Source organism: Camelina sativa, chromosome 7, assembly GCF_030686135.1.
Source record: "Camelina sativa cultivar CO46 ecotype springtype chromosome 7, ASM3068613v1".
In the NCBI taxonomy this organism is placed as follows: domain Eukaryota; kingdom Viridiplantae; phylum Streptophyta; class Magnoliopsida; order Brassicales; family Brassicaceae; genus Camelina; species Camelina sativa.
In genome coordinates this window covers 26826388-26841653 of record NC_141886.1, presented here as the reverse complement: position 1 = coordinate 26841653, position 15266 = coordinate 26826388, and the positions used below count along the sequence as shown (strand labels likewise).

At 30.1% G+C, this 15266-nt stretch overlaps 2 protein-coding genes and 1 long non-coding RNA gene across 4 annotated transcripts; all 3 read left to right on the top strand.

Annotated features, from left to right (window-relative positions):
• The first annotated feature begins 4307 nt into the window (after positions 1-4307).
• Positions 4308-4877, top strand: LOC104702465 (uncharacterized). Its single transcript, XR_754005.2, has 2 exons — positions 4308-4472; positions 4617-4877. It is a non-coding gene; the product is annotated as an uncharacterized LOC104702465 (long non-coding RNA).
• A 3038-nt stretch (positions 4878-7915) lies between these two features.
• LOC104702464 (uncharacterized) lies at positions 7916-8797 on the top strand. Its single transcript, XM_010418320.3, has one exon. The coding sequence runs from the start codon at positions 7950-7952 to the stop codon at positions 8679-8681; it is 732 nt and encodes a 243-aa protein (XP_010416622.2). The 5' UTR covers positions 7916-7949; the 3' UTR covers positions 8682-8797.
• Positions 8798-13505: 4708 nt separating this feature from the next.
• Positions 13506-14336, top strand: LOC104702462 (protein IDA-LIKE 5). 2 transcript variants are annotated; one of them, XM_019227352.2, is made up of 2 exons: positions 13506-13895; positions 14097-14336. In XM_019227352.2, exons 1-2 carry the CDS (start codon positions 13622-13624, stop codon positions 14117-14119), a joined length of 297 nt encoding a protein of 98 aa, XP_019082897.1. In that variant the 5' UTR covers positions 13506-13621; the 3' UTR covers positions 14120-14336. The 2 variants fall into 2 exon arrangements, with proteins under 2 accessions (XP_019082897.1, XP_087315470.1); XM_087459344.1 differs by lacking the exon at positions 14097-14336 and having other exon boundaries at positions 13506-14051.
• The last annotated feature ends 930 nt before the right edge of the window (positions 14337-15266 follow it).

Sequence of the window (15266 nt, the reverse complement as noted above, 5' to 3'; positions counted from 1 at the left end):
TTACTGGTAAACGATAAAAACTACAAAAATTTGGATTTTGTAATATATATTTTGTTTGGTTGTTTAATATCAATAAATAAATAAATAAAACACATAATTTAAAAAAAAATAATAATTCATAGTGAGAAGTATGGACTTATGGTCAGCAATGTCATTAAACTATTAACGAACCTACAAACTGTAGTACTGCATTATACATGACTATCAACAAAGTCCTTATCCCAGATATTTAGTAACACGTTGCCTCATTGTAGCCTCCAAACAAAACCTAGTTTTAGAATCCTAAAAACAAACCCACTCCATGGAGAAATCCATAAATGGATTATGCTACAACAAAATATACCAAATCTGTAAAATTCTCATCAAGCAAGCTTACCGAATAATAACTTCAACGTCATTAACCTGCTGCCAATCTACACTAAAAACATCAAATGATTTTATTAATGTTTTACTCGAAAACTTTGTGTGGATGAATGCAAAACATGACCCCAATAACTCTTACATATATGCGTAACAAAAAAATTGTTTAAATTAGAACAAAAAGATTTTGTAGATTATAACAAAAAGATGAGTTTAAATGTCCTACTTTAACTGTTCCTACTTTAACTGCTATTTAAGTGGGTTAGTATTTATTTATTACAACTATACAATTTTTTTTATAACTCTTTTTGTATAAAAGTACAATTTCATTTTCTGTAATATACCACATGAAAATAAGGTTATTTTGCTAACAACATTGCTTAAATAAGTATACAGATTTATATATATATAGCAAATAAAATAATTGTAGAAATAATGCTTGATTTTTTATAGTTAAATAAAGGTATATCTCTATTATATTATTTAAGCAACATTCTAAACAAATAACCTTACTTCCATGTGGTATATTACACAAAATGCCATTGTATTTTGATTAAAATCTAAGAAATCACCAATATTATACTTTATTTAATATAATATATATAACTAAAAAATAAATCAAAAAGTTAAATCGAGATTTCTAAACATGACTGCTTCAATACAAGTTTTGTTTTCTTTTTAGGATTTTACCAAATTTATATGGTTCACGGATTTGAACATTGTATCATGTAGCCAAAACGAGTTAAAATCAGATTATGAAACTAAGTAAATGAAATGTAAAAGATTATAAAATATATAGCACGGGAACTATCTATACATTTCCATGTGCTAACTATCTAGAATGAATTATTCTACAGTCAATATATACTCATTATAGTTGCTTTTTTAATTGTTTTTCTTTTATTTTTTAACGCATTACTTATATAATATATTAAGAATTGTTTAACATTTAAATAATGAAAAAGATTAAATCATGATATCAACTGATTTTTTCCTTTCTTTGATTACAAATTATCAAAATCATAACAAGGTATCAAAAGTATAGTGTTTCCAATTTATATAAGTTAATGCTTTTTATTTTGAACTTAATCCGTATTAATAGAATTTATACAAAAAAATAATTCAGAATACATTTATTCAAAAATCAACTCAGAAAATCTCAATTTTATAATAAAGATATTTTCATTAATTAAAAAAAAAGCATACTTTCGTCAATAGTTTCAATAAAACAATTATTCATAACATTAATATTAGATTATAACATATGATATTTGAATAACTAGAAATCCAATCTTTCTTACACATAATTTTAACATTAATTTTTCAAAAACATCTACACAAATGTTTTTGCTAGAAAATCGTAAATAATAATTATGATCAATCATAATATTATTTTTTCTTAAATAATTATTTTGATCATTCGAAATAATAAAAATAATTATCCACAGAAAACTATTAAACCTCCACTATCTAAACAATGTGAATTACAATTTATTTAGCAATTGATGATCTTATTTCTAAAAGATTTCGCTCATTCACAAATTAATTCAAAATTTGAGAGGATTTGATATATATAATTTCATATAATGAGATGATTAACAAATCGACTAAATTTTCTATCATATGAGAGATAATATATTGTCCTGCCACACTATTCAAAACATATATATATATATATATATACGGGTTAAATTATTTGATACTTATAAATATTCAAATTTTATGATTTTGCAATGAGATCGATGAGTTTTAGTAGCAAAAATATTTTTTTATATTACATTCTACCTCCCACTCATATAATTTGTTTGCACTTTAATTCATTTTTTACGTTGATTCAATACCGCTATAAATTGTAAATCGGATTACGATTAAATAAGGGTTTTCTTGATTCTACCAATTCTAAAATGTTTAAGCAATTATATCCAAAACCTAATAATGATAGATCGTTAAATTTATTGTACTGACTATAGTCGAAACAGAAGTTTGAAACTAAGTAAATTAAATTTATAAATTATAAAATACGTAAAATAAATCAAATAAAGAGATTACTATTATTTTGTAACTAATAAATCAAAATTTACATAAATATTTTCTCGCACTGCACATTATCTAGTGAGTATATATTATTATTGGATTTACCATTGTCGCTGTCTCAATACCTACCTCCTAGTTGTGGCTGCATGCATCCGATGTCGTTCAATCCTCATTTATTTAGTTTTTATTTATTTATTAATTGTTATTTTAATGCACAAAGTAATCATATTAGATAGTAAGGGTAAATATTGGGTTTTTATAAAAGTGATACCCACATGTCATGAATAAATTTGTGTATAACCAACGAAAATTTGAAACTCTTGAGTATTGATTGATCAAATACATTTCCTTAGTAATTTGGTGTATTTTGTTCAGAAACCTAAATAATTTTGTTTATTTCTTTGTAATAGAATATTTAGTTGAGATATTTTATGGGTTTTAATTTCATCGGATTATAGGTTTAGGATTGAATCATGTTTTGTCATTTTCTCTGGCGTAGACAAGTCTGCGCTTCTGGTGAGGAATCCTTGACGATAGGAAAGGACTCTAAAGGGTATTCGTGTAATTAAATCTGTGCTTCTTCTAACCACATATTACAGAGTCTATAAATACTATAATCACCTAATGTTTAAGCAATTATATCCAAAACCTAATAATGATAGATCGTTAAATTTATTGTACTGACTATAGTCGAACAGAAGTTTGAAACTAAGTAAATTAAATTTATAAATTATAAAATACGTAAAATAAATCAAATAAAGAGATTACTATTATTTTGTAACTAATAAATCAAAATTTACATAAATATTTTCTCGCACTGCACATTATCTAGTGAGTATATATTATTATTGGATTTACCATTGTCGCTGTCTCAATACCTACCTCCTAGTTGTGGCTGCATGCATCCGATGTCGTTCAATCCTCATTTATTTAGTTTTTATTTATTTATTAATTGTTATTTTAATGCACAAAGTAATCATATTAGATAGTAAGGGTAAATATTGGGTTTTTATAAAAGTGATACCCACATGTCATGAATAAATTTGTGTATAACCAACGAAAATTTGAAACTCTTGAGTATTGATTGATCAAATACATTTCCTTAGTAATTTGGTGTATTTTGTTCAGAAACCTAAATAATTTTGTTTATTTCTTTGTAATAGAATATTTAGTTGAGATATTTTATGGGTTTTAATTTCATCGGATTATAGGTTTAGGATTGAATCATGTTTTGTCATTTTCTCTGGCGTAGACAAGTCTGCGCTTCTGGTGAGGAATCCTTGACGATAGGAAAGGACTCTAAAGGGTATTCGTGTAATTAAATCTGTGCTTCTTCTAACCACATATTACAGAGTCTATAAATACTATAATCACCTAATGTTTAAGCAATTATATCCAAAACCTAATAATGATAGATCGTTAAATTTATTGTACTGACTATAGTCGAAACAGAAGTTTGAAACTAAGTAAATTAAATTTATAAATTATAAAATACGTAAAATAAATCAAATAAAGAGATTACTATTATTTTGTAACTAATAAATCAAAATTTACATAAATATTTTCTCGCACTGCACATTATCTAGTGAGTATATATTATTATTGGATTTACCATTGTCGCTGTCTCAATACCTACCTCCTAGTTGTGGCTGCATGCATCCGATGTCGTTCAATCCTCATTTATTTAGTTTTTATTTATTTATTAATTGTTATTTTAATGCACAAAGTAATCATATTAGATAGTAAGGGTAAATATTGGGTTTTTATAAAAGTGATACCCACATGTCATGAATAAATTTGTGTATAACCAACGAAAATTTGAAACTCTTGAGTATTGATTGATCAAATACATTTCCTTAGTAATTTGGTGTATTTTGTTCAGAAACCTAATGAAATGTATTTGATCAATCAATACATATTACCCTAATCTCACTTGGTTTCCAAGTGTAAGAAAAATAAAAAGAGAGATTTATTAGAAGGGTTATACAAGATGCGAACAAGTTCATCGAAGCTGCTCGTTGTGATTATGATTTTTTCATTCTTGGCGGCGCTTTTCATAATCTCCCATGCTCAACCAGGTAAGTTTCCATATATATAACATATACCATATAATAAATAATATGCAATCTTAGGTGTTTTATACTATATAATTTTACAGCTCCGTACGCATCAGTAGTATTAGTATTAATATGATTAGGAGTTTAGGACTTGTGTTGTTTCAGGTTTCTCCTACGACACTAATCCGGTTTACTCTCCTGTACCTGCGAATTGTTTTAATCCACCTTATTGCCATCCATGAGAGTTTCAATTTGGTCACATGAATTACAATCAAATAAATATAATAAGGTGATGTATGGGTGAAGCTTCATATAAGGAGAATAAAAAGCTTGTGCGATCCATGTTATGATATATGCAGTTTGTAATAATGTATACGGATATTGCTGGCTCATTAATAAGGATTATGAATCCACGTTCGAACATAACTATAAAACAGTTTTTGAAAATTTAGATGAAAATAAAGAAAATTCGAATTTTCTGTTTTTTTGTTATATGGCTGTCATTATAATTATTGGGATATCGACAGAAACCGAATCGAAATTGACCAAAACCATATCCTCATCAAGTGAAACTACGAAATTGAGATCTAAATTTGGCAACTGAAATATTGTATACAGTAAAACTTCTATAAATTAATGCTCTATAAATTAATAAACATTATAAATTAATAAATTTTGCTAGTCTCAAGTCGGAACAGTGTAAAAAATAACAAAATTTGATAAGATAATAAGATAATAATTTTTTTGAAATCCCCATGTAAAATATGGTCCCAATAATATCATAAATTAATAATCATGTAAATTTACATATATATATATATATACTGATATAGTAAAATATGTAATAGTGTAGCACATACCTTAGCTAAATTTGGTTGTATTGATAATAGCTATTACTCTGCTTCTGTATCAAAGCCTGATTGGCTATACAACTCTCTTTGTAAAGATTTGCCTTAATCAATATATTTCATTTGTGGAAAAAAAAAAGTAAAGTATGTTTCGATTAAACCTCATATTTATAAAACAATTGTTATGCTGTATCTTCAAACTATAATGATATAAAATATTCTAAAACATTTCATAAAACAGCTAAATTTTTTAAAGTTTTTAATTTCTAAATATGCATCATTTACATTTTGATAGTTTGATAGACTATTAAAATACTATAATTGATATTCTTATTAATAAATTTGAATATTTATGTCATGTGTATAAGTGAATTTGTCTATAATATTTGTAATTCATTGTCAATAATATTTTTTAATTCTTTCAAATTCAATTCCAATAGCATAAAATTTACAACATCCAAAATTTTAATCTTATTTTGTAAAAATTATCTCTAATATATTTTTTTTAAAATTAAACAATTAAAAATATACCTATAAATTAATAATTATTAATTTACACTATAAAATAATAATTATTAATTTATAGATAAATTAATATCACTATAAATTAATAAAATGTCTTGATCCCAATATTATTAATCTATAGAGGTTTTACTGTATTTGTCAATATCTTAGATGACCCGCCACAACATAACCATCTACAACTCAATTAATAAATATTTTTTTTTTAATAGGAAAAGGTTAACATCAAAAATTTCAAAAACCTGATGCCCAGACAGCCATACTACAAAAACTTAAACTAATTCACATTAGTAACATCTTTTTTTTTTTTTTTTAAAACGTACTTAGTCCTAATTAATCAATTCTTTTAGGGACAACGCCGTGTGGCAAAGAAAGTCAAGCGGAGGAAAGCATGAACATAAAGAAAAGTCTAACTAAGAAGAGATGATGGATTGGAAAACAATAAGCAGAGGGTTTGATGGCTACCTAGTAGGGAGTGACAAAACATTTTTGTGTGATATTTATAACAATTAACTTAAGATTAAATTATTGTAGAAAGAATAATAGTTAGAATATATTCACGTTTGATGCTCCACATATTTGTGCAGTATAGAGAGGTTCGATAGCAGCAGTGCTATGTCCATGTTGATTAGTCACTACAGTTTTGAAATGTGGTTCCAAATAAATCGTCTAAAATGATCGATAGTCCAACACAAGAAAAAGAACCCTTTAGGCCTTTAAATACAAAATTTATTTCACAAGAAAATTAATCCTTTAAAATAGTTATACTAAATAAATAAAACACTAGTTAATTATCTATACATCATGAAAAGAAAGGTATAGATTAGATATGAAATTTCTCACACTATTACGTGATTGTAAATACTAGACAAAAACACCACACAAAGTCTAAATCGCCATGTGGATAGGGATATATTTTATTTTTTTTTGTGAACGAAAATGGATAGGGATAACCAGGTTGAGAAAATTTAATAGATAACTTATAAATTACAATTTTTTGGTATTCTTTTGAGCTATTTGGAAAAAGGAAGTTGACCCAAAAAAAAAGGGTTTAATCATATTTTGTCAGTTTCTCTTAATCGTAGACAATGGTCCGGGCCTCTGAGGATGACCCTTAAAACGATCGGCAAGAACGGAAGGATGTTATTGTAAATTTACAAAATGTGTTATTAACCAATCATAAACCTAATGGGACAGACGTGTTTGACGTAAATCCTTGCTTCTATACATTTGTAGTGCAAGCTGGATATTACAATTTTTCTGGACGAGAAGAACTTCAAAACCAGCGGAACCTCACACGGTTTTTAGTGTTTAACAGAGTGGAGTATCACTGATTCGACATGTGAGCAAGCTGAGAACAAATCATGCCATCAGAACAGCGAATGCATCAACCGTATGTATATATATGGGCATACCTGCAAATGTCAAGAGGGGTTCCAAGGGAATCCACACATCCCATATGGTTGCCAATATATGGATGAGTGCAAATTGAGCAATCGTCATTGTGCGGAGCATGAAACCTGTCGCAACACGTTGGTTCATATTGGTAAGATATTGTCATGTCGGCTGATTAAGTCGCAATAAGATATCGTCAAGTTTCTAAATCTCTCATCATTGACGTGTCTACCAAGTACTGGAAGAAATAGTCTCAAAAATATAGGGCTGTTGAGATCGTGGGAATATGAATTCAGGTCACAAGAAAACACTCTTGGACAAATTCTTGAGTTGTCCGATATCATTTGGAAACAAGTTCATATGATATAATCTATCACCGAGAAGGTGAATGATCCAATTTAGTTAAGCTCCACATACATATCATTCTTCTGGTTATAATTTTTGGATTTTATTAATGTACCTTTGGCTAGAAAACAGAGCTTTCAAACCCAAAAATAGAGAGAGAGAGAGAGAGAGAGAGAGAGAGAGAGAGAGAGAGAGAGAGAGATTACCATGGTCCCTTCTTTATAGGAATCGATTCCCACTTTCCATATATCCACGTTTTGTAGGAACCATTGATTACAATTTCCTATTAAAAGACCTAAAAGGAAAGCAGAGATCATTTCTACAAATTAAAGCAAATTCATCTTGACCAGCTAAACTAAATTCATTAGACATAGAGATCATTCCATTGATGCCCATTGCCTTCATCATACTCGTGTCTTCATTTCCGGCTCCGATTAAAGTAGCTGGCAAGGGTGGGGGTGGGGGTGGTCGCGTTGCTGGTGGTGGCAGCGGCTCCATTGGTTTTGGCAGGAGTGGGAATACTGGTAGGGGCGGCGTCATTGGTGATGAAAGTACTGTTGGCATCGGTTATAGGGGTGGAACTGCAAAAAACCCCAAGCCAGCTGGTGGTGGCGACCCCGGTGCGTCAATTGTGGTCATTCCCAAGCAGCCTGAGGAGAAGAAAGCGTATCCAATGCCACCAGAATGCAAAACAGAGGTTCAAGATTGCATCAGGGCGCATATACACGGAGAAGCAAAGGCCCCTAAATACCGCGGACCATGTTGTGTGAAACTTAACACATCAGTAGCATGTGTGTGTAAGTTTCTTAAGTCCCATGATCATAAGCTAAGAAAAGGTGCAAATGATGTACTTCGTGGTTGTAATTTTAATAAAACCAAATGTTCAAAGGTGCCAATGCCTCAAGTATGCACACAAGAAGCCAAACATTGCATCCATTCACATATATACGGAGGCCTAGGGGCACCTCAACATGGCGGGGCATGTTGTCAGAAATTTAAGTACTCAAAAAAATGTGTTTGTACATTCGTCAAGTCTAATGATCCTCACCTAAGCAGAAAATCTAAAGGTGTCATTCAAGGTTGTCATTTTAATAACGCCAATTGTCAAATTAAGATCTAGGGACTGATTATGTATAGGTATAGCATAATGAAATGAAAATAATATCAATGTATATATAGTATCTACAAATTATGCTTGGTTTTTTATTTAAGTATATAGTATTATTATTGGACTTACCATTGTCGCCGTCTCAATACCTCGTAGAGGTGGCTGCATGCATCATCCGATGTCGTTCAATCCTCATTTATTTTTCTTTTTATTTCCTTTTTGTATTAATTGTTATTTTTTAATTCACAAAGTAATCACTAGAAAAGATTAAGGGTTTTATTGGGTTTTAAAAAAGGGATAACCGCATGTCATGAAAGAATTTAAGTACAACCAACGAAATTTGATTACTTTGGGTAATTAATCAAATACATTTTCTTAGTAATTGGTGTATTTTGTTCAGAAACCTCAGTATTTTGTTTAGAGTAGACAATGGTCCGGCCCTCTGAGGATGACCCTTAAAAACGATCGGCAAGAACGGAAGGATGTTATTGTAAATTTACAAAATGTGTTACTAACCCATATTGTAGACTCTCTATTATTAGTACCAATCACCCAAGTTCACATGACGACTCAGTCACTCAGCCCTTTCTAGTTTCTACTAAAGTCTTACAAGAAAAAAAAGAAAAAAAAAAGAGAGATATGTCTTTTGTGGCTAAGATGCCAAGTTCATCGAAGCTCCTTGTGATGATGCTTTTCTCATTCTTGGCGCTTTTCATAATCTCCCATGCTAATCAAGTTGTTTTCTCTGGTATGTTTCCGTGCATAAGACTCTGTGTATCATTATTTTGTATCAATAGATAGAATTAATAAGGGACTTGTGAATTGCAGATACGCCGTCTAATTCGTACGCTCCACCTATTTACTCTCCTGTTCCTGATGAATGTTTCAAGACTCCTCATCATTGCCGTCCTCCAGGAGAGTCTCAGTTTGATCAAACTTAATTGATTAAGGTGATATATATATATATAATTATATATGGATATCTTCATATGTTTTTCATCAATTACTGGGAACTGAAACGTTTATGAGATCCATGGTATAGTATGTTGCAGTATGTTATGATATCTCTGTTTTCATTTATGTGTGTGTTTTTTTTAATGTTTTTGGAGTTGTCACCATTATGATGATATATCTCTTAATCTCTATTTGATAAACCAAACTTACCAATCATCTAACAATAATATTTGAAACTACCGAATGAGTTAAAAGCACAAAAGTAGTGGTTAGCAAAAATAATATTTTAAGAAGGCATAGTTACTCCGTCATATACTAATAAGACGATATACGTATTAGTTTAAGAGGTTAGAAGAAAACTTAGCAACGAAAGCCCATTAATATTGTTAAGGCCGGTTATGTGTTGCCTCCTCTCGGAAACAAGTCTACTCTTATTGTTCGTCGGAATTTTTTTGAGAAATGTAAAAAGTAAAAACTTTATCATATGGAACTAAATGTGTTCGTTGGGAAGGATGATTTTGACGTAGAGAGAGATGAACATGCTTTGGTCTAGAATTTCTCAACCCATTTTAACAAGAAGCAAGAAAAGAAAAAGAACAAAAGTTAATGTGGTTAATCTGGTTCACAAAATTCATTACAAATTAAAGTACTTGATTTAAGTTGACAAATATAATTAGTTTGATTATTTTAATACGTGTTCGTATTCATTTAATTAAGCGTACACCATATAAACAAATTATTAGTTTAATGATATTAAATTATCAAGTATATATATATGTGGACATATTTATATCACTTTACAATTATTTATAATGAAAATTTCATATAAATTACCAAATATTTAGTTATTTCTGCAAACGTACATATCTTTTGGATTTTTAATAAAAATATACATGAACAAAGTTTTAGGCTCAATTGAATAAAACGTTTATTTCAGTGGTAATAAAAACGTAGAAATGAAGTGTTAGTAAGTGTGTTTTAGACTTTTAGTTTTAGTTTTTGTTTTTGTTGTGAGTAGAGTAGTAGATCTTGTTCTAATATATGTTATGTTGAGAGTGTAAAACAAAGTTTTAGTGAGCTATATTGTAATAATGCTTGCCATTTTTCCTTTTTGTGGTAACGGTTTATTTTTGTTACTTTGTAATTTGTGTGTCAAATTTATAAATCCGTATAACATATGATCAATAATATACCATGCATGATCACCACAAGAAACGAACAAAACATATAACCAAAGATGAATTACAAACACTGTTGGCGTAAGCTTGAAGATAGCTTGAGGTGCAAGCTATACCAATCCTACCGAATTATGGAATTAGGATTAATTCTATTTAGGAGTTATCTAAATATGTTAGTTTACCGATTTAGAATATGTTAGTTATCTAGGATTGAACAATTGTTATAAATACCAAGAGAGCATTTCATGAAGAGGTGCGCGTCTTACGATATTCTTGAGAGATGCACACAAGGTGTGTGGCGTCGCTTCATCAATAAGATAGAGATCTTTTGATGGTATCGTTGAAGTTCTATTTCTAATTAATGAATTCTGGACTTGGTTCCGGAATGTAGGTTATCCGAACCCCGTTAACAAAGCTTGTGTCTTGTTTACTATTATGCTCTTCTATACACGCTAGTACTTCAATACATATAGATCTAACCACATATATGTGCTTTAAATACATATAATTTCTATTGTATTTTTGTAACTACCGGAAGAGAAGGACTCGAACTACTTATGCTTGAGATAAGAGCAGAAGGCAAAGCTTTGAATCTCGACAGCAATCGTATCTTTTATAAGTCTATCTATGTCGAAAATTTATACTATGAGTTGAAATAAATAATGTCGGGCTTTTCGTAATTAAATGTTTTTTCTTGTTGATTTGGAAATTTCTAAAGGGCCTACTACCAACCATATGATATAAATGCGTTTATAAGAAAAGAAAATTTTTGACATTGAATGCGTGACCCAATAAATAAAAGTAGGACTACCTGAATCTATCCAACAATATTTAATACTACATGTCTTTTCATATTGTATTATGTCATCAGCTCTGTCGGCAAACTGAGGTCCACTTTGATCTTTTTTTTTGTGTGCCATTTTCTCCTCTTTTTTTTTGTTTTTTTTGTTTAGTGAGCTTGATTATAATGCTATGCAACTTTATTTCAATTTGTTTGTATTCAATATGAACGCCAAATCATGTATATTCCCACTTACTTCTATCAGTTGTAAATAAAGATATGTATGATATAAAGATCGATATGGAATAAATACTCTATTTCGCTAATGTAAAAGCAAGTAGATATGTAGTGTAAGAGTTTTTGTCGGCGAAATTGAGTGTATCTCTTGGTCGCTTATTTAATAGCCGAGTTTTGCGTTAGCCGGAAGCATTGAATCAAGAGTCAAGGAACTATCAACTCCGTAGAATACTGTACATACAAAATTTTCGTAATTAATTAATATATTTAATCCAAATCATGTTGGTTAAAATTGTTATTTATTATGCCTATGTACTATACGAACGTGAGATGTAGAGATGTCAGATCGTAGAAAAATGGTCTTGCTTTGACTTTTTGACTAATAGTTTCCATCAACATTATGCATTTGCCGATATGTAGATATTATTTCAGCAAGGTTTAGTGCTTGATTAGTTAGTTTGTTTCTTTTGCAAAAAATTACTCTGTTATACATGGCTATGCAAACAAAAGAAAGAAAGAAAAAAATGTGTTCTACTATTGGAGATGAAAAACAGAAGAGAAGACCGAGCCACCGAGGCGGCAGGAGGGCTCACGTAGACGGACGTAGTAGTATTTTTGTCATTATGTAAGGTAAAATTTTCAAACTTTAGTGGTACCAACGCCACCGATCTTTCCTATTATAGTATTGATTATTCTAATCCACTTTCCCTCTTCTTTATATGTTTCCTCCTTTTCCTTTTTCTTTTTTACTTTATTTCCATGTTCCTCACAACATTTAATGCCAACTGAATTCAGAAATTCAATTTTTAGAAAAATCTAATGATAACATTTACACTTTAAAACTCGGTTGTTTATTAGATAGTGGCAAGAAAACATCTATGCAAATTCCATACATAATACATTTGTTAAAAATATAGTATGAAAATGTATCGTTAAACGTGGTTGCGTTAATCCTTACCAGTGCCACCATCAACTACAAAAGCAACAAGCTCATAATATTTTACACATATGAACACATTTACTATATGAATCCCCTGATCCCCTAAAGACCCGTTCAAAAGCATAAAACATCCTACCCACTCCCACCTCTAGACAACACAATCTTTCATGCCTTTAATCAAGCAATTCGTCTTTCTAACGTACACCGAATTTATGACATTTATATTGATTAACTAGTAATAGTTTATAATAGAAAACATAAAAGTCGCCCATTTATGCTTATGCATAATATATAAACCTTTATATTAAGCATATATAGTTGATAAAAATTTCAATAAGTCTCAATTCATACAAACTATTTGAAAAGTTAAGTTAGTTGGTTTTACTTCTTTGTTTTCCTATAAAAAGAAAAACTAATTTGCTGTAGAGTTTATGTGATACACTTTTCTAGTTTTCAATAAACAACAAAACAGTAAATAGATCATAAGAATCAACCTTATTAGTTTTCTTTCCGTTTTACAAAAAATGTCGTTATAAATTTTAAAAAAGATTAACTTCTAATAAAGTATACTTAACTTATATGTTAAAAATGTCAAAATAATAACTTTTATATGTACAAGAGCACAGGATTATAAGGTTAGAGGTTATTTCGGTAAGAAAGATCGTAATCAAGACCACTGTATACCAACTTTATATAAATATATATAGTATTATATGATGGTTAGTACAATTAATTTTCTTATAACATCAACCAGTCCCCCCAATAACTCACTCACCTTAAGAAGATCACTCTCAGTTTCTCTATTTCTTCCATCTTTTCCCTATTTACCTGTTTTCTGAAAGCAAGCTTATACTTGGCAATAATGGGCAATAAACGCAGAGCAGTGATGATTCTAGTGGTTATTATGATGGTGTTCTCATGGAGGATGTGTGAAGCGGAAGGCTTACGAAGATACTCATCATCAAGACCACAGAGATTTTTCAAGGTGAGGAGACCAAATCCACATCATCATCATCGTAATCAAGGTTTCATTTATGATGATTACCCTCCAGAAAGTTTCTCAGGGTTTTTGCCCAAGACATTACCAATTCCACCTTCTGCTCCTTCCAAGAAACACAACGTCTACGGTTTACAGAGTACTAATTCCCATAGATATCCATGATCTTTATCAACAAGATATATATACTTACACATATATACATATATATCTACATTAATATGCATGATGCATATATATAAATATAGTATAACGTATACATGTAGTCTATCTTCTTTCTGATCCCTTTGTGTTTTTTTCTTTCTCTTAAAGAAAGTTTTTTTTTTTTTTTTTTGGGTAGGAATTAATTATTGCAATCGCTGATTGCCAAATTCCATCGAGAAACCAAACTCAAGGTCGAGCTATTTTTGGACGCACGCCTACTTATTTTAACCCTACTTGTATCATAGTTTGGAGAATATGTACCCTATATATATGATGAACTCATGATTGAATAATTTGTATTAATGCATCATGTTGATGTACTTCTTTGTTCTCTCTATCACAAAACACTAGTATGTTTTTTTTTGTTTTTCTTAAATTGAGAAGCCTTTAATGCCTTGATAAGCGGCAGAATATTCTCACTCGCGTTATTATTAAGTTAATCACCAACAAATATGTTCCATTTATCAGAAAAGAACAAAAACAGATAACGTACCAGACTATTTAAGAAAGCAAAAGATTTGTCAGTGTTTAACAAAAGAAAATTAATAAAAATGTTCAAGGGCCATATATGTTTTTATATAGATCCAAAAGAAGAAATCACATACCCCATCAGTTTCAAAATTTGTTTTGTCAACAAAATTATTCAAATTATATAAAAAGTTCAAAAATCCAATTGAATTTGCAAACTTCCAAAAACAAATCACAAGAATGCTTCCAAGCACTACGATCGAATCGAGTAAGCAATTTTAGATGAAAACGCATATTTATGGCTAAGTCTAATTACGTGTATGATGGACTTCGAGATTATATGAGCATAAAGTAAATAACGCAAGAGCTTTGTTAACGGGGTTCGGTTTTTCCTACATCTCCGGGACCTAGTCCAGAACAAATTCACTAGAACAAGATAGCAATTACAACTGCATATGATCATTCTTTTCTAGCTGAATAAACCATCAAAAGATCTCTCTATTTTATTGATGGAGCGACACCACACATTTTGTGTGCATATCTCAAAACTACCTTGAAGCGCGCAAGTCTTCATGAAGCGCCCTCTTGGTATTTATATCAATTGCCCAACCCCTAAGGCTAGCAACTTTCCTATTACACAACAAATAGGAATTGAGAGATTAACAATAATTGTACAACCCCTAGGGTTGACAATTTTCCTATTTCTACAACAAATAGGAATTTCTTATTATACAACAAATAGAAAAGTTTATCTCTATGATCCCATCTTGAATCTTCTATTCAAGATGTTCATCCAGCTCAGCAGCCGCCACTTGGCTTGTCCAAGTCGACCCCATTT